This window comes from Schistocerca gregaria, chromosome 1, assembly GCF_023897955.1.
Source record: "Schistocerca gregaria isolate iqSchGreg1 chromosome 1, iqSchGreg1.2, whole genome shotgun sequence".
NCBI classification, from domain to species: domain Eukaryota; kingdom Metazoa; phylum Arthropoda; class Insecta; order Orthoptera; family Acrididae; genus Schistocerca; species Schistocerca gregaria.
Genome location: NC_064920.1, coordinates 347,293,076 through 347,317,464, shown reverse-complemented (window position 1 = coordinate 347,317,464; position 24,389 = coordinate 347,293,076). Strand labels below are relative to the sequence as shown.

The window sequence follows — 24,389 nt, the reverse complement described above, 5'->3', positions numbered from 1 at the left end:
GACTAGATGATAAAAATATTGTAGGTTAACAGTGAAGATAAAAGATGATGTGTTAGGTCACATTATGGACACTGCTGCCTTAATAAAGCAAAGGAGAGCAGAAGAGCTGAAGAGATGAGAAATGGATCATGTTCTCTGGGAAGCAAACAGAAGTTGATAAAGTATTTGTTTTGTGGACTTTCAAAAATTTATTATTAGTTACAATACATTAATAACCTTACAAACACATGAAAAAAAAGAACAATTAAAACATTTTCGTAATGAAATTAATTTTTAGAAGCATTTATCTTAAGAATCAATTATAACGGAGCATAATTTTATATGAACATATTTAGCTCAAATTCTCATCATTGCAGATACCTTCTACTGATACGCAGGCTACAAGGAAGCAAACTATTGGTGTGGAAGGGATGACAACTGTCAAAATGGAGGTGCTGTTGATGGTTAGTGTGCTTAATATGGATGGAGGTGTGGATGGAGCCATCAGAAAGGTAAAGGTCAACACCCGGGAAACTGACACAGTGGGTTGAGGAGGACCAGGTGAAGTGAATGGGAGAGAATGTGTTGAGGTTGTGCAGGAATTAGGATAGGGTATCCTGACTGTGGCACCAGGTCATGAAGATATCATCAATAAACACGAACCGGGCAAGAGGATCGAGATTTCAAGAAGCTACGAATGTTTTCTCTAGATGACCCTTGAACAGTCTGGCACTAGAGAGCACCATGCAGGTGCCCATGGCTGTGCTCCGGATTTGGTTGTATACTGAAGTGCCAAAGAAACTGGTATAGGCATGCATATTCAAATACAGTGATCTGCAAACAGGCAAGATACAGTGCTGAGGTCGGCAACACCTATGTAAGACAACAAGTGTCTGGCGCATTTGTTAGATCGGTTACTGCTGCTACATTGGCAGGTTATAAATATTTATGTGAGTTTGAATATGGTATTATAGTCAGCGCACAAGCAGTGGTACACAGCATCTCCTAGGTAGCGATGAATTGGGAATTTTCCCATACAACCATATCATGAGTGTATCGTGAATATCAGGAATCTGGTAAAACATCAAATCTCTGATGTCGCAGGGGCCAGAAAAAGAATAGGAGCAATAGCAACAACTGCAGATTTCAATGCTGGGCCATCAACAAGTGTCAGTGTGAGAACCATTCAATGAAACATCATTGATATGGGCTCATGTACCCTTGACGACTGTGCGACACAAAGCTTTATGCCTCGCCTGGACTCGTCAACACTGAAATTTGACTGTTGATGACTGGAAACATGTTGCCTGGTTGGATGAGCCTCGTTTCAAATTGTATCGAGCAGAAAGGCTTGTAAAGGGATGGAGACAGTCTCATGAATCCACAGACCCTGCATGTCAGCAGTGGACTGTTCAAGCTGGTGGAGGCTCTGTAATCCTGTGGAGCATGTGCAGTTGTAGTGATATGGGATGCCTGATACCTCTATATATGACTCTGATATGTGACACATAAGTAACCATCCTGACTGATCATCTGCATCCATTCATTTCCATTGTACATTCCAACGGACCTGGGCAATTCAAGCAGGACAATGTGACACCCCACACATCCAGAATTGCTACAGAGTAGCTCCAGGAGCACTCTTCTGAATTTTGAACACCTTCGCTGGGTACCAAGGTCCCCAGACATGAATATTATTGAGCACTTCTGGGATACCTTGCAACATGCTGTTCTAATCTCCACCTTCAAACTCTTACAGATTTATGGACAGCCCTGCAGCATTCATGGCATCAGTTCCCTCCAGCACTACTTCAGACATTAGTTGAGTCCCTGCCATGTCATGTTGCAGCATTTCTTTGTGCTCATGGGGGCCCTACACGGTATTAGGCAGGCACAGCAGTTTCTTCGGTGTGTATCTTGCCCTCAAAGGAGAAGTTGTTATGCTTGAGAATGTAATTGGTTGGATGTATAAGGAGAAGGTAGTGAGTTTTGAGTCAGAAGGACATGAGAGTGTTCAATAGCAACAAGGCCATGGACATGCAGGATTTTGGTTTGTAGGGAGGTGGGATCAACAGTGTCGAGTGCAGTTCCATATGGTAATGACGTGGGGACGTTTGACAGTCAGTGAAGGAAATGGTTTGTGTCTTTAATATGAGAGGCTAGGCTGCTACTCCTTTGAGGGTAAAATATACAAACAAACCCATAATATGGCCACGGACATCTGCATGGCTTGCTCCTATGCCAATCCGTTTTGGGGCCATTTAGAGGAAATCTAACTAGCCTCCTGAAATTCCAAACCCCTTGTCTGGTTAAGGTTCACTGATGATATGTTCATGATCTGAAGCCACGGCCAAGACACCTTATCTGTGATCTTTGATCCTCCACAGACTCAACACCTTCTCTCTGAGTTGCATCATCTGGTCCTCCTCAGCCATATGTGGCACAATTTTCGGACATTGAGCTCCACCTCTCTGATGGTTCCATCCACACTTCCATCCATATCAGACACACTAAGCACCAGCAGTCCTGCATTTCAACAGCTGTCATCCCTTACACTCCAAAAAATCCCTCCCACATTGCCTCGCCATTCATAGACATTGTATCTACAGTGACAACTTCAGTGGCGAGTATGCTGAAGGTCTCACAATGACCTTCACAGGCAGCCACTATCCCTCGAACCTAGCCTGTAAACAGAGTTCCCGTGCCATCTTGTCACGTGCTTAATCCTCCCACTAGCCCCAAGATCCAACTGCAAAAGGTCACCCCCTTTATCAACCAATATCATCCTGGACCAGTGCAACTGAACCATGTCCTTTGCCCGGGCTTCAACTATCTATAATTGTGCCTAAAAGTGTGGAACATCAAACCCACAATCCTTCACATCCATCCTAAAGTTGCATTCTGCCACCTACACAACATCCTGGAACACTGCTATGCAACTCCCAATCCCAATCCCTTGGCACAAGAGCCATATTCCTGTGGAATACGCAGGTGAAAGAACTGCCTGATTCACCCATAGAGCACACTCTGCTCTAGTCCTGTCACAGGCTTGTCACTTCTCATCAGACACAGGGCCATTTCTGTATCCCATCATGTGGTGCAATTTTTGCACAGCATTTTACGTGGGCACGACCACTAACCAGCTGTTCTCCAGAATGAAAGACCACTGCCAAACTGTGTTGACCTTCCATTGGTGTAACATGCTGCTAATCACGAAATGCTCGAGTTAAATAGCTGCTTTGCAAACTATTCCATCTGGATTCTTCCCCACAGCATCAGCTTTTTTTTAACAACATACACTGAAGTTATATCTGTGCAACCCTTCCTTTGTTTCCACTATCCTAGTAGCCTCAATTTCTATTGGCTCACTGTATCCCCACCCTCTACACAAGAATCTCCTCTCCCTCTATCCGACACATCTTCTCAATCCATTTCTCGCATCATTGTCACAGAGCATTGCATGAACTCAACAGCTCCAGTGCCCATGTGTCACATTCCTGTCCATGTGTCGCATCCTTGCTGCCTCTCTCTGGTGCATTTCTATTTCACACACCTGCTGGCTCTCTTCGAACTGTCAGGCACTCTTCCGCAACATTCTCTCCTACTTCCCACCTTGCTTTCTTGATATTTCATCCGTAAAACCATGAGAAGGATTGTTGTTCAGTACATATCTTCAGGAGAAATATCTATACTGCTGATAGACACATGTAAAAACACACACTATCTTAGCTTTTGGAGCTATTAGTTCCTTACTCTGAGATGAAAAGGGGATAGGGTAAAAAAAGGAGGGAGGGGGTAAAGGTCATTCAAACCCCAGGATGAGAGGGAACCACCTGTGCAAGGATAAGGGAAGGCAACAATGAAGAGGGGTGAATGGGGGAGGGGGGGGGGGGGGTTAGGGCACATCAGAGATAGTAGTTCGTCAAAGATAGTACCATGGTTAAGTGCTGTGCCAGCTTCAGGTCAGAGATGATGAGTAGTAAAGAATGGGTTAAGAGCAATTCTTTAAGAATCATCTTTTATTTTTGTTTGGCAATTTTCTCTTTGCTTGCCAAATAAGATTCTTGTTGATCACTCCAGGAAATGAATGCTGTTTTCAGCCTACAGTGAGCTGTATTTGAAACTTCTTTTTCTTGTGGTAGTTGTGGTGTGTACATTTTAGCAGGATCAGAATAGTTTATAATGATCAAAGCTATTGGAGTGCTGCAGAAATAGACATCAAATTAGAATGCTTTGTCAGTGTACTGATCAAAATTAGCATTAATAAGAAGAGACATGAGACAAATGTACCAGAGTGGTCGAAGAACTTGAGTAACAGTGTAGCTGTATTAAAACTGTACCTGGGTAATTATATGAAGAGGTAAATAGGCAGAGTGATATAGTACGAAACAAGATCAGTGAGCAATTTTGTTCAAATGTTCAAATGTGTGTGAAGCCTTATGGGACTTAATTGTGAAGGCCACCAGTCCCTAAGCTGACACACTACTTAACCAAAATCATCCTAAGGACAAACACACACACACATGCCCGAGGGAGGACTCAAAACTCAGCCAGGACCGGCCGCACAGTCCATGACTGCAGCGCCTTAGACCGCTTGGCTAATCCCACATGGCAGCAATTTTGTGAGATAAATAATGACATAAAACAAATGCTAGAATTTGTGCAACAGGAATTTAGAACTGTAAAGCACCAAATCTCAGACAGAAAACTGAGGTTGATTGTATTAGAGCAAACTAAAGATTCAGATGTAACATTTATTCCTGGCTCCACCTTTGCTAGTTTGGAGGAAGGAGTAAATGACTTGATTAATCAGAAGGTGCAACAAAAAATCAAATCAAATGGCAGTACATCACAGTATGCTGCACTCTCAGAAAGAAATTGAGAGAAATCCCAGAAAATCTGGGATGAGCTCACAAAAATGTCAGCTGATGAGAAGTAGCAGATTGTTAGGAGAGCTACTTCAGGAGATGCAACTAGAAAATGGAACAAATTTGTCCAAGCAGTTCCCACAGTTCAAACCAAAGGGAGAAGTACACCATATTTTTAAACGTATATTCTAGGACATTGTCTACATGTTGGGACAGTTGAAGAAAAATAAATTTCGCACTTAGTTACGTGGGAATGGGAAACAGCACACTCAGAAGAACTGACTTCTTGAAGAACTCACTTCAGAAGAAATTTAAGAGAAAATACTGGTCGTACACAAGAGAAATTAACTTAACTGCTACTTGATCCTAAATATTACAGCAACACATTTGGAGTTATAAAGCATTTATAAATATTTAGTTAACGCTGTTTTTGTGTGGAGACTGCTGTATTATGTGAGAAAGGAAATTTGGTATCAGTGATGGACAGCTGAGAATGATTTAATGACATTTGTGGAAGGATTAGATAAACCAAATAAAGAATGCATTGATTATACATAAGCAAAAATCACCAGGCAGATAACAATGGTGGGAACTGTTACCCCTTCAAATTACAAAGGAAAAATAGATGAAAGTTATGTTAAATTAATAAGCAAAACAACAGCTGGAGAAATAACCTAGGAGATGACCTAGGAGATGATCACTGTCTGGTGTTGATGCCTAATAACATAAATAACAGAGATAACCAGGTTTCATCAGACAGATCATTTTTGAGTTTCCTTTCAGGGAACAGCGAATGCTCTGAGGCAGAGGCCAAGCCCCAGGGCACAATAATGCGACTATAGGCCCATGGGGAGAAACATAAGTCACTCTTACACATTAAGAACCTACAAAGAATGGCTAATAGAGGAAGAAGAAAACAACAGACTGATAGTCGTATGTGAAGTATTTGGAACAGAGGTAGAAATTCACCTAGATATGAGAAATGAAATCTCTATAGTGCTCAGGAATTAGTATCCACAGTTCAGCATGAATTTAGTTGCCCTGTACTATCAGTGACAGGTGTTTATGTAGTACGTGTAACTGAAAGTAAAGGAAAATTGGTTAAAGAAGAAACTAGATTACCTATAATAGTAAGTAAATTTATGCTTTCACAGACATTACTGATGGTACAAAATTTAAATTTAAGTTTAGCTCACCAGGCATCCTAAAATTTTAAGACCAATCCATTATGTTGGATGGGAGAAAACCGCACATGGGTGGTACTACCATACAAAAAATAATTCAGTCACACCTTCACACAACATATAGGTAGATCACATTCATTTAATAGTTACAACTACAATAATGATTGTGGATAGCACAAAAAAGGAAGTAAATAAACATGTGGAACAGATACATGTAAAGTCTTGTAAACGTAATGCCTTAACTACAGGCTATTTTACTTAAATATCACCAGATGATACGAGTAATAGCAGAGTTTGTACGCAATTTTAAAATAAAGGAAAACACAACAACGTTTTGTAAACCTTAGCCGATCCACATGGGCATATGGTCACTGATGTAAGTAGTAGTTCAAAAGGTGGAACAGCATCAAAATGTATAAAACAATTATTTGTTGGCAACAAGAAAACCAGCTGGAGGAGTACACCTGGTGTTCCATGCCAGGATGCTAAATAAACATATGAGACTGAAAGAGAATGAGTGCTCAAAAAGCATTGAAGAATTATCGATGAAATTTTATCTCTATGGACATAACCATGGGTTATGGACAGGTGCCATTATATAAAGATTCAAGAGCTTACACAACTTTCTTTTTTGAAGGAAAATCATACAATTTTCCAGTATTCCCATTTGGCTTAAATCTTTCAGTGGCAGTTCTCATAGGTGCACTGAATAAAGTGTTACATGATGATCTCATGCCAGAGTTGATTATTTATGTGGATGACATATTTATGCACCTAAGCCCTGATTAAAACTCTAAAAAGGTTACAGAAAAAGGACATAACAATAAAGTTATCTAAGTCCCATTTTGGATAAAATGAACTTAAGTTTTTAGGTCACATAGCAGTTACAATGGAGGTAAAACCAGACCCCGAATGAATTAAGAGCAACAAAGGAGTGCCCAGAAACATGAAATGTGAAGCAGTTATGTTCATTCCTAGGTCTGTCAGCAATTTATAAAGGGGCAACTGATAAATGACCCATGTCTCCTGTCACTGAAACAGTGAGCTCAATGAATATTGGATAAGAACACAGCAGGGCATTTCAAAGTATGAAACCTCTAGTAACTGCTTTGATTCTAAAATATCCATGGAAGAGCCAGACATTCAACTTTGCCCCAGATGTGCCTGAATACAGAATTGTATGTCAATTGTTCCAAGGGGAATTGAATCCAGAGGAGGGCTAAAATAATATGAGATATTTGCTAGTAGAAATTTGAACAAGTATGAGTTGAACTACACAGCAATGAAGTGGAATTATTAGCCACTGTGTTGGGTACATAAAAATCCAAACTTTAATATGGAGCTCACAAATGGTCATTTATACACATCAACAAGTTTTGGCATTCCTCTTGAAAAGCAGGTTATTACACAGCCACCTACTGAGATGGGTATTATTTTTGCAAGATTTTTGGACAGTGATAATGTACATAAAAATATCACAAAATACACTGCCAGACACTCTGTCTCAGTTACAATTGGGAATGAGCAAAATGACGTGAACCGAGAGGGCCTAGTGTGGTTTTTACTATTAATGTTTTATCTGTTGGTTACACCAAAAATGATTCATTGCCCATAGCTGAAAAAATTAAAGGTGATCTGCAGTCACATACATATTTTGGAGAAAAGATATTGTTGTGCAAGCAAGAGACATTACCAAAAATGGAAAATCATTCATGGGTAATACACAGTAGGAATTTATTTTGGCTGATGGATGAGAAATTGATGCAGTGGAGTTGGGCATTTCTGAAACCCAAGTGGAGGGCCCAATTTTGTTTTTTACATAAAGGTTATTGTCATTTTGTCATTAGGAAATGCATTAGGCATATGGAAAAATTTACCATTTTAAGAATTTGAGTAGAAAAGTCAAAAATACCTGGAGGACTTGTAATTTGTGTCAAGAATTGAATGAGGATAACAGTCATGTGACCTATAGGTCATATCCAGTAATATCAAAAGCTTTGCATGACCCAACAGCTGCTGATCTCTATGAGGCATTACCAATAGGTAGAGGTAGAGTTACTTATATTTCAGTACTACTATTGTCTTGGTCACAATATGTTAAATTGTAGCTGATAAAATTAACAAATAAAACTACCATAAAAATTGTTTAAGAGATTATTTTATGGCATGAGGAAACTCCAAAGGGTACTCACTGATAGTGGATAACAATTTATGAGCAATAGCTTCAGGCATTTTTTAGCCTAGGAAGGAGTTAAACTTGCAACCATATCTGGATATCACTCTAAATCCAACCCACCTGCATGGATAATGAAGGGAAATGGTAGGCAACACAGAACATAGTGTTCTACTAGACACACCACCTGGGCACAAATGATTGCAGACTTTCACATAATTTCAAATGAGATACCGCATCAAACTAATGGACTTTCAACAGTAGAGGTAATGAATAATGGTAATGAATAAACTGTTCACTGGAGAAATCTTTCTGAAACTTTTTTCTTGGCCAAAATAAAACTGGAAGTAATCAGGAAATAAATTATCAGGTCAGAAAACAATTAAGACAGCAAGATAATTGTAGAATGAGAAAACACAATCAGAAACCTATCCTTTTCTTCCCCAAGTTTAATATAAGTAAGCTAGTACTAATAAAAGGTCATCACAGCTCAGACCTGTAAAATGGGGCCAGCAGGTTTTCTCATCACTGCGAGGGTCCATATGAAATAACACATTCCACATCCTAAGGCTTTATTTTTGATAAGATCCCTCTACACATCAAGAGATTGGATTCTATAATGTAGAATTGGTAAAAAGATATGCAATTTAACATTCCTGGAAAGAACTAGTGATGCAGCAAACTAAACCAATGGTTCAAATTGTAATAAAATTGTATTGCTTTTGAAACATACTCTATGTAATGTATATAATCATATTAGATTTACTGTGATTACTCTAAAAAGTTTTTTTTAGTACCTGCAGAAGTTCTAGAGGTCTGTGGAAACCTAGTTATTAGATAACAAAACAATTAAGGTATGAATAAGATGCATTACTTAACAATAATAAGCTAACCCCTCAACCACTGATAATCAACTCTATTAATCAATTTCATTAAGAAAGTGTGTGGCATTGAGATTTGCATATTAACAATTCAAAATAATTCTGGCACTGTACACCAGACACATAGTAAAATTATGAAACAGGTAATAAATATTTCTGGCTATGCATTCATAGATGGAAAAATCTGAAATTAACAACATCACATAAATTGGGAGTAGGGTTAGGAGGACCAATCAATCCTGTATCATTGCTAACAATATGTTAACATCCTTGTGTGTGTGTGTGTGTGTGTGTGTGTGTGTGTGTGAATAAGGGGACACTATCTCAGTAGGGAATAATGAGTATATAGAGAGTGACCTTCTGCAACAAGTGATGTAATTGACAATGTTTGTAAGGGAGGTACACAGATGGTAATTTTGAGGTTCACTCCAAGCTAGCAAAGTTAAATAACTCCCTGCGATTCTGTGACCTTTCAAAAATTACATGAATAAGAAGACAATGGTCTGTGCTTTGTTATCCAGTCATGGCACAGAGAGCATAAATGGACTGGTAGTGATGGAAGTAACAGAAACTTGCAAATAACCATACAGCACACAATTCCTCTGAGACAAAAATAATGTAATAACAAATTTGATGATATATACTCAAGTATATGTTATTAAAATAGAAAGAAACTTCCACATGGGAAAAATATATTAAAAACAAAGATTCCAAGACTTACCAAGCGGGAAAGCGCCGGTAGACAGGCACAATAAATAAAACACACAAACAATCACACAAAATTTCTAGCTTTCGCAACCGATGGTTGCTTCTTCAGGAAAGAGTGAAGGAGAGGGAAAGACGAAAGGATGTGGGTTTTAAGGGAGAGGGTAAGGAGTCATTCCAATCCCGGGAGTGGAAATACTTACCTTAGGGGGAAAAAAGGACAGGTGTACACTCGCACACACACACATACACATACATATATGTGCGGATGGATATGTGTGTGTGTGCAAGTGTACACCTGTCCTTTTTTCCCCCTAAGGTGAGTCTTTCTACAAATGTCTGCTTGTGTCTGTGTATGTGCGGATGGATATGCGTGTGTGTGCGAGTGTACACCTGTCCTTTTTCCCCCTAAGTTAAGTCTTTCCGCTCCCGGGATTGGAATGACTCCTTACCCTCTCCCTTAAAACCCACATCCTTTCGTCTTTCCCTCTCCTTCCCTCTTTCCTGAAGAAGCAACCGTCGGTTGCAAAAGCTAGAAATTTTGTGTGATTGTTTGTGTGTTTTATTTATTGTGCCTGTCTACCGGCGCTTTCCTGCTTGGTAAGTCTTGGAATCTTTGTTTCAAGTATATGTTATGAAGCATATAACAATAATCATCAACAAACAATTCCAACAATTTTAAAAATTCATTGTGGAAATGTAAAACAATTAATATGTATGTTTGAGTTGGTATGATATCGATTATAGATTGATTAATTGTATTTACCTGGGAAATTTTATTGTTTTGTGGAGCATAGGAAGTTCCTGGTCAGGTTTACAAATATTTTTCTCATGGGAGGTTAGTTTTAACTTAAAATGAATACAGGAAGAAGACAATAATCAGGGGATATACTTATCAGTTTCTTAAGTAACCAGCTGGAAAACGGACAACATGAAAAGGAACCAGAGGTAGTAGTAACTAAGTCAAGGTAATCAATAATGGGATGGTTGTTTCAGGAGGATAGTCCAGATAGATTACAATAAAGTTAACATAAGATGATGTCATGTGCAAAACAATGTTGTGGCAAGGATTTTTCTTCTCTCATTTTTTGACAAGTAACAGTAATTACATTATTTTACCAAAAAAGAGACCCAAGTAAACAAAAATATATTTAAATATCAGTACCTGCTAAGATTATGGGGATAATTCACTTGCAACTTGTAAGGACTGAAATAAAAATATAAAGGTACAACATTTAAGAGGAAGCTATGTTCCCATTTTGAAATCAGCTGTAACATGCTGTAAAATGATATACTGCACACTTGTTTTTGAAAGCAGTTGTAAGTAATGGACTGTTCGCCATGTTAAATGCAAAGTCAAAAGGATATTTTAGTTGTTTAGGTTCATGAACTGACACTAAGTGGGGGCATATGAGGTGTAACTTGTTGCTTTGGAGAAACTGGTGTGTTCCTCTCCCCTATCACTCTAACCAAAAACGGATATTCATGAGTTTGTGAAAGCATCTTCTTCTTTTAGTATGTGAGTGTTCAGTTTTAGGTCACATGTTGTGCAGGAATTTTCCTGTTCTTTTGCACATGTCATGATATTGAAAGCAGCAGCATATCCGCGAGGCTGTAAAATGGGCATCTGTGTTCCTGCACATGGAGACCCCTGCTGTTTGGGGTACACTATTCAGTGATAATGTCATGCCACATAGGAGATTCACTGTACACTACTGAATCTCACTGGGAGTAACAATTGCCCCGCGAAGAGAAAAACAAGAGTGGACATATAGATTGCAAATCATAAATATTAAACTGTACTGTCAGCTTTATAAACCTGTCATCAATCACAACATGGAATGTACGGATGGTAACAGCAGTGTAACATAGGGAGATAAATAAGTAGCAATGAGGCTCAGAGAAAGGGGAGGGGGGGGGGGGGGGTAGGGTCTCATCCAAATATCTCTCTTGTCCTGAGACAACAATTTTCTCCAGAGCTCTAACATTTCGTCCCAAAGTCAAACTCAGCCGCACTGACCAAGTCAGAGATCTTCTTTCAACCAACCTCAACTGGACACGCCAATTCAATACTCAATTGCAACACACAACCAACAGAGTGAGCAGCAAACTCTGCCTAGAACAGTTTGAGCCCAAATCCCAAAGGGAGTCTCCTCCTCTTCCCCAAGACCATCCTCTCCATGCAGTCCAGGAATACCTTGCTTCCAGCATTGCTTTCCAATCTTTTCTAAATAAAATATGGGCAAGAAACCAAACCTCACTCAAGCTGAGACCCAAGCTGTGAGTGAGATGAAGGCTGTTCTATCATCATCCTCACTGTGAACAAAAGCTCCACAAATGTTTTACTTGACTACCAGCAGTATGTGGCAAAGGAGCACTGTCAGCTCTGGGACACATCAACATACAAACTGTTCCTAGCAGCCTCATTCCTGCCAACTAGATTGAGATGCAAAAAATCCTTAAAAACTTAGGCCCCTCACAAGGGCTCATAACTACTCTAATTAAAATTATTATTCCTCCTGATCCACTTCTCACCAACTTCCCAAAACACACAAAGCAACCTTCGCTGCCAGATCATAGTAGCTGGATTAAATGCTCTCACATTATCAGCCCTCATTCACCAGCATGACTAACCCATCGCATAGAGCCTACAACTTCCTTGAGAACCCCTCTCTCACACGGAACCCTCCTTGTCACTATACCTACACCCCCCCCCCCATGCATGCACCCATACATACACACACACACACACTCACACCCAGATCAATACCTCTCCCAACAGCTACCTGAAGCTCTTTCAAATATCTCACTAATTGTCATCATTGCCAAATTTGTCCTTGCCTGTAACTACTTCACCTTTGAGGGCCAGACTTACATACAGACCAGGCGGGTCTGATAGGTGAACCAAAATCTCCCTGTCCTATGTCAAATTTTTCCTGGGCCTCATGGGGAAAGCATTCCTCAAAACACAGAATCTGGACACCCTGGCTAGCTACACATTCATTAATGACATCTTTTGTGGTCTGGACTCATGATGAATAGCTACTGCTCCACTTCTTGCAACAGGTAAACTTCTTTACCAAACTCAAACATACCTGGTCCTTCTTCATATCCACAGCCACCTGAAGCCCTCATCCAAGTGCCAATGCATACCGAATCAACCAACAATATCTACACTTTGATAGCTGCCACCTGTTTCACATCAAATATTCCCCTACATACAGGCTAGGTATCTTCAGCAAACATATCTGCTCTACCACCAAATCCCTCAACACCTACACCAACAACTTCTCCCAGGATTTCAGTAGCACCTTCCTAGTCACCCAGTAACATACAGGCCTTGAATGTCTCAACAATTTACTCCACCAAGGCTGTGACTGTCTCAAGTAAAGCACTAAAATGATATCCTCCTTGCTGATATCCTCCCCATTCCACCCACTATCTCCTCCTGTCATCCTCCTAGCCTCTGTAACAACCTAATCAAATTAAATGTCATTCCCAGACAATTACCCCCACTCCTGTAATCATTCACACTACAAAACTGGCACCATGTACACTCCAACTACCACATACTCCAGCAGCCCCATTGGCAAATGCTACAATGTCAATATCAAAGGCAGAGCAACTTGAGAAACCATGCAAGTTGTTTACAAACTAACTACATGCACTGGACAGCATTTTATATAGGAATGATCATCACTTAACTGTCACAGTGCATAAATGAACAGAATAAATGTCTCTCTTGGTGACAGCTAGAACCTAGTTGCTGAAGGTGCTCAACAGCATAACTCAAGGGACCTGCATGCTTGCTTAACCACACAGAATCTGGATCCTGCCATCCGATACTACAAATATTTTCTCTGAACTCTGGAGAAGGAACTAGCCTTCCAACACATCATTGCATTTTTGGATTTAATCTTCATTAACACATTCCCCTCTATAATCTTCTCTCCTTCTCTAGTTCTTAGTTGTGCTATTCATATCGCTTGCTCTTAATCAATTATTTAGTTCCTTCTCATCTCGGGACTGAAGCTGGCACAGTATTTACCAATGAACAATTGTACCACATCTGAAATGTCAACATGAACTTGATCCTTTAAAATATAGCATGTCAGCATCAAAAAGCTCACATGCATAAATAATAAATACACACTATTAGTTACACTCCTTTGCGAAAAGGAAAAAATAACCTCCAATCCAGTAAGTATACTTACCTTATGGTATTCTGTACTGTTTAAAAAATATCTGGAATATGAGTAAAATTACGATCCCAGTATCCCCCACTATACAACCAGTCTTCTTGTTTAGTATATGGATTTGTTCCTTGGGTGAACCATCTGAGAAAAAAGGAATAGTTTACAGGTGACATTTATTTTATACAAGTAGTTTTAACCACAACACTATATGAAAATATTGGTAAAGTGGTATCACTAGTACCTTGGCGCCCAGTCAACAGCTTTCTTTCCTTTTCTAGCTTTCCTGGCATCTCTCTGCTTTTCTTCCAGTCTAGTTTTTTCTGCTGCAGCACCATCTATATCTCCTTCTTCAAGTTTCCGTATATCTGGTCGTAATCTTAAAAGAAGAATGCATATAATGTTACTTTACAAAGACAAAGACAACTCTCTCTCTCTCTCTCTCTCTCTCTCTCTCTCTCTCTCTCTCTCTCTGCCCCCCCCCCCCCCCCTCTTTCCCTGTCCCTCTCGTGACCACCATGTGTGTGAGTGAGTGAGCGTGTGTGTGTGTGTGTGTGTGTGTGTGTGTGTGTGTGTGTGTGAAATTTCTGAGGGTACTAAATGAGTCAAGATAAAGCAACTACCACAGACTCCTTCTAGATCCTTTGCTAACTGGTAACATGAAGGACAGTTCAGTGTACATAATTTCAACTAAACGTATGCATTTACCCAACAACATTCAAAAAGTAAGAAATAAAACACAAAAACATAAAACTGTTATTTATAAATGGCAATGTTGTACCATTTATGATACTGTTTCCTTATTGAGGTGTACATCAAAGGAATGCAGCCATCTGAGTATGGATACTTACGGAGGGTGAGTAATTACAAAGACTTATTTTGTATGGAGATTTATAGCACGCCACAGTAACTAGACTTTGTGATTCCAGATCCCAATTACTTGTAGTAAATGTCAATAATACATGTGAACAATGTATTTTCTTCACCTATGAGTATCAGTTCCCTGCCTAATTTGCATACGGTTCTTGTACCATAAAATAGAAGTCTGCTCAAAATTTTGAAGAAAGAGACCAATCTGACTTCACATTACTTTTTTATCCAGTGTTATAACTAGGCATACAATAGATCATCAAAAAGTTACTCTCACCGGTAGGGACAAATTTATTCGAAGAGTAATTGTATTGGAAAGTGAGTGTTAATTGCCAATATCCTTGCAAGGATATCTGCATAATATTTTGTTACATGCCTTAAACAATATTCCCACAAACGTTCTTGAAGGACTATCCACAAATTAATACCCTTTAAACAATATGTACATAAATCTTTCACTCATAACTTGTTGTGAAACTATAGTCTGATGATCTGTGAAAGTGTATATAAGTGTCCACAGGGTGCTATTTGTTGCAATAAACTTTAAGTAATTGCATGTTACAGTCTTAACTTACTAATGCACTATTTTTACTGTGCTAGCTTTATTTAGATCAAGTGATACTCGGAAAACTTGTTAGACCACTACAAAACCATCAATACAAAATGAGCAATTGACTGTAGTCTTTGAAAATTATGGTACACTCCTCATCAATTACATATTACTTGTAGTAGCCACCTGAAGATAGGGGTGCACAAAAGATCCTTGGACAAAACTCTCTCCACTTCCTCCAAAGTGGTATTCCACTACCAACTCAATCTATGAGATATTCTGGTCCATCCTTGATTTCTTCCAACCCTTGACACATGGATTATATCCCAGTGGAAGGCCCAGATGCAGGGTCCCTTTTGTGCACCCATCCAGCATGTTGTTGTTTTTGTTCTTGTTGTGGTATTCAGTCCAGAGACTGGTTCTATGCAGCTCTCCATGCTACTTTATTTTGTGCAAGCTTCATTATCTCTGAGTAACTATTGTAACTATTGCAACTTCCATCCTTCTGAATCTGCTTACTGTATTCATATCTTGGTCTCCCTCTACAATTTTTACCCTCCAGACTTCCCTCCAATGCTAAATTGATGATCCCTTCATGCCTCAGAATGTGTCCCACCAACTGATTCCTTCTTCTAGTCAAGTTATGCCACAAATTCCTCTTCTCCCCAATTCTATTCAATACCTCCTCATTAGTTACATGATCTACCAATCTAATCTTCAGCATTATTCTGTAGCAACACATTTTAGAAGCTTCTATTCTCTTCTTGCCTAAACTATTTATCATCCATGTTTCACTTCCATACAAATGCTGGCCGAGGTGGTCTCGCGGTTCTAGGTGCGCAGTCCGGAACCATGGGACTGCTACGGTCGCAGGTTCGAATCCTGCGTTGGGCATGGATGTGTGTGATGTCCTTAGGTTAGTTAGGTTTAAGTAGTTCTAAGTTCTAGGGGACTAATGACCACAGCAGTTGAGTCCCATAGTGCTCAGAGCCATTTGAACCATTTGAACTTCCATACCAATACTTTCAGAAAAGACTTCGTGACACTTAAATCTATACTCTATGTTAACAAAGTTCTCTTTTTCAGTAACGCATTCCTTGCGATTGCCAGTCTACATTTAATATCCTCTTTACTTTGACCATCATTAGTTATTATCATCGTTTTGCTTTTGTTGATGTTCACCTTATATCCTCCTTTCAAGACACTGACCATTCCATTCAACTGCTCTTCCAGGCCCTTTGCTGTCTCTGTCAGAATTACAATGTCACCGGCAAACCTCAAAGTTTTTATTTCTTCTACATGGATTTTAATTCCAACTCAAATTTTTCCTTTGTTTCCTTTACTGCTTGCTCAATATACAGATTGAATAACATCAGGGATAGGCTACAATCCTGCCTCATTCCCTTCTCAATCACTGCTTCCCTTTCATGCCACTCGACTCTTATAACTACCACCTGGTTTCTGTACAAATTGTAAATGGCCTTTTGCTCCCTGTATTTTACCCTGCCACCTTCAGAATTTGAAAGATAGTGTTCCAGTCAACATTGTCAAAAGCTGTCTCTAAGTCTACAAATGCTAGAAATGTAGGTTTGTCTTTTCTTAATATATCTTCCAAGATCAGTTGTAGACTCAGTATTGCCCCATATGTTCCTAAGTTTCTACAGAATCCAAACTGATTTCCCCAAAGGTCAACTTCTACCAGTTTTTCCATTCGTCTGTAAAGAATTCGTGTTAGTATTTTGCAGCCGTGATTTATTAAACCGATAGTCGGTAATTTTCATATCTTTCATCCAGCATATCATCATTTAATCCTACCATATGTGATACAGAGCCACACGTTCAAGCAGTCACAGCATACAAAAAATCTCCAGTGACACCTGCGCAGCCTTACATTTTGACATGATGATCAAACAGCTGCCCACAAAAATTAATTTTCATCACCAAACTGTGACCAACATGCCACTGAGCACAACATGTTTGACTTCAATGGCTCTTTCACAATCTATGTCATAAGTTACACACAATTACTACATTGCACATCAATTAGTTACCTTACAGTAAAAAACCTGCACAGGCTTTTTAAGCTTAGTACTTTGTTTCATATTCATGTTCTCAGCTGAAGTCTCTGTATTATCGTAATCACTTTCTGTAGCCATGTTTCTACTTTATTTGTAAGGTACAGGTTAGTTAAAGGATATTACAGGTTTAAAGAAGATAGGGAAAGGGTAAAAAACAGCAATATAGAATATAATTTTGAAGAATTTCATCAGACAACTTGATGTTCAGCCCATGTCAATCCACTAAATTAACGCAGGATGTGAACTCACCTAAAGTGTGTTTCTAGGACACATATCTTATATTATATCTATGTTACACACACCTTTTTATTTTCCACTAAGAACGAAGACTTCAACTAAGTGACTCCCCTCTATCATATCATCCAAGTATTTAGTCTTCGTCAGGCATCATGCAATACGTTTTGTACAAGTTCTCCACCTATTATTAGAGAACCTTGGGTCAAGAAGCTCAAGAGACAATTTATCTTTATTACTGCGCAGCAAGTACTTCTTTTTAAACTTTTCCTGAATATCAACTCAAGATATAAATTCTTTTGAACTGGGCAGTTGCTCACTCAGCCGTGTCACCCTATAATTAACTTAGTTCAAAATCTATCCCCTTTGAATCATCCTGCCACTTACAAAAAGATTTAGTAAACTCTTTTAAGAAATGCAGGGGGCAACCTTCCCATCTGGCTTAAATTTAGTGAATTGTTTGGATAAATTATTTCCACTCCCAAGATTCAATTTTTCTATCAGTTTCTTTTAATTCCTCTTTAGTTTTGCCTAATTCATCCATCCCGAATATTCTGCTATTTTCTCTCCATTCTGTATGTTTCTGCATTAAAATGAAATATGCTGACAGACAACTTAATTTTTTCTCACCTATACCCCTCCAAACTAGCAAAAATAGATACTGAAATAGTAGATACATCAGAATCTTTGCTTTGGGCAAACACTAATAGCCTTAATTGAGCATCTGATATTTGTTTGGTATTGCTTTAAATTTCTGTTTATTTATGTCTTTTAATTATTTTATGCCTTGTCTACATCTTTAAATTGCTCATTAACTTCATCACAGACTAAATCACACTGTTTAATTACTGCAGAATTAAACTCCTCCATAGTGGTGCAAAGTGCTGTTTGTAATGTAGACATTTTATCATTAATTTTCTGTTTTTCCTTGCTCAACTCTAATCTGAAGTTATTACACATACTTGCTATTGTAGTTGCAAGATCATCCCCGTTAGCTTTTATACTAACATTGATACTGTTTAATCAGTCGCTTAGCTGTTTTCCAATTCAGCATTTGATTCCATAACAGCTTTATATCTGTCCTGAATTGCACACAAAAACTTTTAAAGCACTTGGGTACATTTGCCTCCATGCCTCCATACAATAACTACATAAATATGTATAAATTTAAACTTAGCTTAATACTGTGACAATGACACCCACAACATTATTTACAACCACAAACTTTGGTTGTCAAACCACTTGCAATTTGACCCACAACACAAACACAACAACCAAAAGCAATTCCACACTAGTAAACTTGGATTTTATATAGCTCACCAAATTTTTCTTGCATAGTCCACCATGTTGAGATGCTGATGGTAAGGTATGTCCATATGATAGTGGGACAGATGCAATCTGTGACAGATGCCACAAATTCATTGTAGGACTGATGACACAATTGAAGCTCTTGGAAGATGCATCTTATGACTCATAATTACGTTCTTCTTTGTTGTAATCATAGTCAACGATTTAATAACCGTTTATTGACTATTCAAATCTTCTTACAAGTTCTTGGTTACAGCGCTGTCAGTAACTTCCACACTACTGCATAATCTTGGCTGTTGACCTCCGTTGCCCAGGACAAGAGTTATCAACTCCAGTAGACCTCCAAACGAAAATTACCGGTCTTTATATTTGTATGAATACTAACCAGCTGCCCACCAGGATGTACAACAACTGCCAAACTGTGGCCCAGAACAAAGTAGACCACCTTGTGTCACAACATGCAGCTGAACAGAACAAACTTGACATCAATGGCTGCTTCACTAGTCGAGCCAGCTGGATCCTTCCCTCCACCACCAGCTTTTCTGGACTGCGCAGATGGGAGTTATTCTTACAACACATTCTCCACTTTTGTAAATATCTCGGTCTCGACTTACAGTAACAAACTTTCCCCATACCCTCCACCCAACATTTTCCACCCTCAGTGTCCTACCGTCTCTTCCCTATCCTTGTCTCCCAACCTGTTTATTTGCAGCCCTCTGCCAATGCATCTGCCCATCTTTCCCCACTCCTCTCCTTTTTTTGTTCCTTTTTTCCCCACCTCCCGGTCCCAGAATCTCCTGACGCTGTGCTGTTGGCAGTCTAGCCTCTGTACACTCCACCAGACAGTGTTTGTCTCTCTACCCACAAATACACTAATGTCCTTGATATTGTTTAATCAATCACTTAGCTGTTTTTCAATTCTGCATTTGATTCCAGATTGCTGCTTGTATCCCACATGATGTTGCTTTCTGTCTGAGGGCAGCTGTGTGGATGAGGTGTGCTTGCTTGCTTTTTGTGTGAATGTGTGTGTGTGTGTGTGTGTGTGTGTGTGTGTGTGTGTGTTTATTGATGAATGCTGTGGCCAAAAGCTATATGTGAGTGTCAAGAGTGTCTTTTAATTGTTCCTGTTTGCAGCACCTTGATGTGTCTTCTTTATGGTAAATAGCATTCATTGTTAAAGGTAGGTTAAATTAGAATGTTACTGGTGTTTGTTGCAGGATTCTACTGTGAGTCATTTATAAGATGTAGTATTTTGAAAAGTTCCCACACTGACACTTGTACTATACCTGTGGTAGCACACACTAAAGAAAAACACAAGAACAACACTAGTTATGAGGAATCTGACCAGTAACAAGACAACTGACCATCACAGGTTGTGTTGAAAATGACTACTGACAGTGGCAATACACACTTCCAGTTTAATATGGAATGATTGCTGTACATGTGCTAGTATTTCAGCACAGATGTCCAAGCATGGTGCAGTAGTACGTCGTTGCATATCATCAGGTGTAGTTGGTATGTCCTTGTACACAGTATCTTTCAGTTTTCCCCTCAGAAAAGTCTACATCTGTCAAGTCCAGGGAATGGGCTGGCCAAGGTACATGTATTGTGCTTCCAGTCTAACAATCTGAAAACAATTTGTGTTGACAAGTTGTAGTACTTAATGCACTATGGGCTGGACAGCCATCATATTATCATCAAAGGTTTCTACTAGTCTGCAGAGAAATGTCTACAAGCAGCTGTGAAAGATGGTTTTTTAGGATGCTGTCATACTTGTGTATGTTCTGTATTCCGTCTATGAGAAACAGGCCTACAAGCTAATAGTTCACTATCCCACACCACATTTCTACACACCATGTAAACTGACTTTCCACCTGAAGAAACCAACTGGGATTGTAAACAGATCAATAGTGCATCTTTCAACTATTTACCTTATCTTGACTGGAAAAAAAGTCTTCATCACTAAAAGAGATACATGATACATCTGGAGTACCTTTTCTTAATGCCCACGCACAGAAGTTAACATGATTCTCATTATTGTTTCCATGCGTCTCTTGATGGAGAGAGACACAGTATCGTTGGAACATATGTTGATGAAGAATATGTAGGACACCTGTCTGACTCATGGCACCTCCTCATTGGATTGCACAGGAACTAACATGTGGATCAACTGCAACAGCATTAACTTCCCCATCTTCTGTCATCAGTTGTTTCCTTCAGTTACATTGTCTATGTATTAAACTACCACTTTCACATACAAGGTTGAAGAGCTTGATAAATTATTGCCAAGATGGTTGACATCTATTGGAATATCTTGCTGCACACATCGTACAAGAATAAACTGCATTCTCTCTACCCTCTCCATACACCATGAGCGTGTCAGCTTTTGCTACATCGATAAATCCCATTGTCCATCCATGACCTACTGCTTGGACCGTAACACACTAACTGACCAGCAAGTTGCAACGCACTCAACACACAATCACACTGTAAGCAAACATACACATATCGTACCTAACAACTATACATATTGAATAGTACAAACAAGTGCAGGTGTGAAAACTTTTCAAACAACACTGTCTCATAATGACTCTCACTAGAACCCTGCAACAAACAACACTGACATTCTAATTTATCCTATTTTTAGTTTGTTAATGTCAATAAGTGTTCTTACATTTACAAAGATTATGTTAGCACAAAAAATACACTTTCTAAGTGTTGTTACAATCTGTTTATTGGCTAACAATATGAGCCCCTGGTGAAAACTGCACATCAATTCTGCAATACCCATTTCCACAATATCTGTGGCACAACTTTTAGCTGATTCACTCAGTATATGGTTTATAAATATATGTACATAATATAAAAGGTAAATATTGTCACCAGTAGTCTCAAAAAGTTCTTCACTGACTTACTTCAAATTTTTGCACAATCAGATGGACAAGGCTACATATTTTTTAAATATATATAATATATAAATATGTATATAATGTATAAGTGGGAAACGCTTAACAAAAATCTCACAAAGTTCAAAACATTCTTGACACATATAAATCAAGTTTTTACACAATATTCTAATAAACATTCTGATAAACACAGGTATATTCAATGTTGAGCCAAACCGTTATGACCACTTGATCAATAGCTTGTTTCCATCTTTGGAGCAAAATACATCACTGATTCTGAAAACCAGGGATCTGACAGTTTGTTGGTAGGCTTGTGGAGGTATGTGGCATTAGATGTCTATGCACAGGTCATGTATTTTACATAAATAATGGGCTGCTAATTTGCATACGTGGTGATGGCCCAACAGCGACCCTGTTGGGTTCCATAGGATTTACTTTAGGCAAGTTTGGTCACCAAGACATCAACATGAGTTCACTACAATGCTCCTGAAACCTCTATAGCACAATTCTGGCTCCAAAACATGGACAGTTTTACTGCTGAAAGATGACATCTCCATTAGGGAAGACATCATGCATGAAGCGATGCAGGTGGTCAGCACCTGTCACGAGTGTCTTCAATTACTACCGCAGATCCCACGCAAGTGCAGGAGAATGTCTCCCATAGCATAATACTGCTCCCATCATCCCACATCTGCATTTTGAGCCATCATTCAACTCAATGATGGCATTTGTGGAAGCGACCATCAAACTAGTGTAGCAAAAATGTGACTCACCCAAAGAGCCGACATGTTTCCATTGATCGACAGTTAAATCCTGATGGTCCCATGCCCATTGCAATCATAATTGATGACACCTTTGCATCAACATGTGATTGTGTAGGAGTGTTCTGCTGCAGAGCTCCATGTTCAACAACATATGATGAACTGTGTGCTCCGAAACACGGTGCGCGCACACGCAATGTGCTCTTTTAGCAGAGATGCCACAGATCATCATCTATCCTACTATACGCAGCAGACAGTCCTCCGAATCCCACATTCTGTAGTGAAGAGTTGTGGACATTCAAACATTTACTGCCTACAGATAGTTTCACTGTCCTTCTCCGTCTTTCGATAGATATTCATGACAGTAACACGTGAACACTCAACCAGTTTTGCCATTTTTTAGATACTTGTTCACGTGCTCTACATAATAATCATCTGTCCTTTGTCAAAGTTGCTTACATCAATTGACACCCAATGTGCTGCTCATATCTTCACTAGTGTCCATGTCTGCTCGACTTAAATACTTTTGTTACTGTGTCACATGCCCACAGTACCACCAGACAGCATCCAGTGTCATGGTGGGCAGTGGACACACTGTTTGGCTTATCAATGTATGTTTTTAAACAGCAATGTACAGGATTTTTGTTAAAACTGACTGTGAGAAAGAATATGTAGTGCTGTGCTGTGGAAATGTACAGTTTTGTTTTCTTTCCCACAATCAGTTTTAGTTATAACAGCATGGTATTTAAACTACTAAACACATTTCTTCTCCCATATATATTCTTTCTCCTTGTATACAACTTTACACAAATAACATATACACAACAATGTGCTGTTTTACTGTCCTCCTCACAGGCATTTTTAATAGCAAACAGCTAAGTTGTATTTATGGCTTACCGCCTTATGATTAAAATACTACTAAAGAATCTGAATCATCCAAAACTTTGTAATCCTACTCATTCACAAATTAACTATGTGAAATATTATCATCAAACCTCTATCCAAACAGATCTGGCAGCTGCAGAAGTCTCAATCATACCCGATATACCAGTTATCTTAGGGTAACCAAATTTTAATATAAAAAAGAACATTTCTGAAAAACAGAAATGAAAAAAAAGAGACAAATCAGGACACTAGTTACCAAGAAAATATACTTCATATATGTCAGCACAGCTACAATGAGACAAAAGAATACTAAGATTTATACATGCAAACAGATATTTATTTTAACACTGGATTGCTTAATAGCAGATTGTAGAATTCCTTACAGCTAATGTATTGAAAATGACTCTTGACAATTGCAATTCCTGCAACAGTTTCAGTAGTATAATGATTTTTTTCATCAATTCAAAGGGTGTTAACAATTGAAACAACTCTCTCCACAATAGGATTTCTGTCTGGTACAGCAAGAGCAAAACCCACAAACACCTCCATTTTTATACATAAAATGTCTACATTTTTAAGTATGTGTGTGATACCTTTCACCCTCCCTTATCAGTATCCACATTATTTTCCCCCAGTCTTCAAGTTTTGTAGTTTTGTAGTAACTCACCAAACAAGTCATTATTAAGCTGAATCATTGAACCTGGATCTATTGTCTCAGGAATTTTCAGAGTTTTTAAAAACTCATTCCAGGATGCAGTATTTTTCAATGTTATGCAGTTAAATGGTTTCAGGGCTTATAAGGAGAAATGCATTT

The 24,389-nt window shown here is 38.9% G+C and overlaps 1 protein-coding gene across 7 annotated transcripts in view; it reads right to left on the bottom strand.

The window, feature by feature from the left end:
• LOC126344938 (oxysterol-binding protein-related protein 1-like) overlaps positions 1-24,389 on the bottom strand; it is a 413,895-nt gene that overhangs the window by 15,187 nt on the left and 374,319 nt on the right. For all 7 annotated transcript variants that reach the window (XM_050002065.1, XM_050002064.1, XM_050002066.1 and 4 more), the window contains 2 exons: positions 14,228-14,362; positions 14,005-14,127 (listed from right to left, as the gene is read on the bottom strand). In XM_050002065.1, the coding sequence (XP_049858022.1) occupies positions 14,025-14,127; positions 14,228-14,362 (238 nt within the window). In that variant the 3' untranslated portion in view covers positions 14,005-14,024. The remainder of the gene's footprint in view (positions 1-14,004; positions 14,128-14,227; positions 14,363-24,389) is intronic.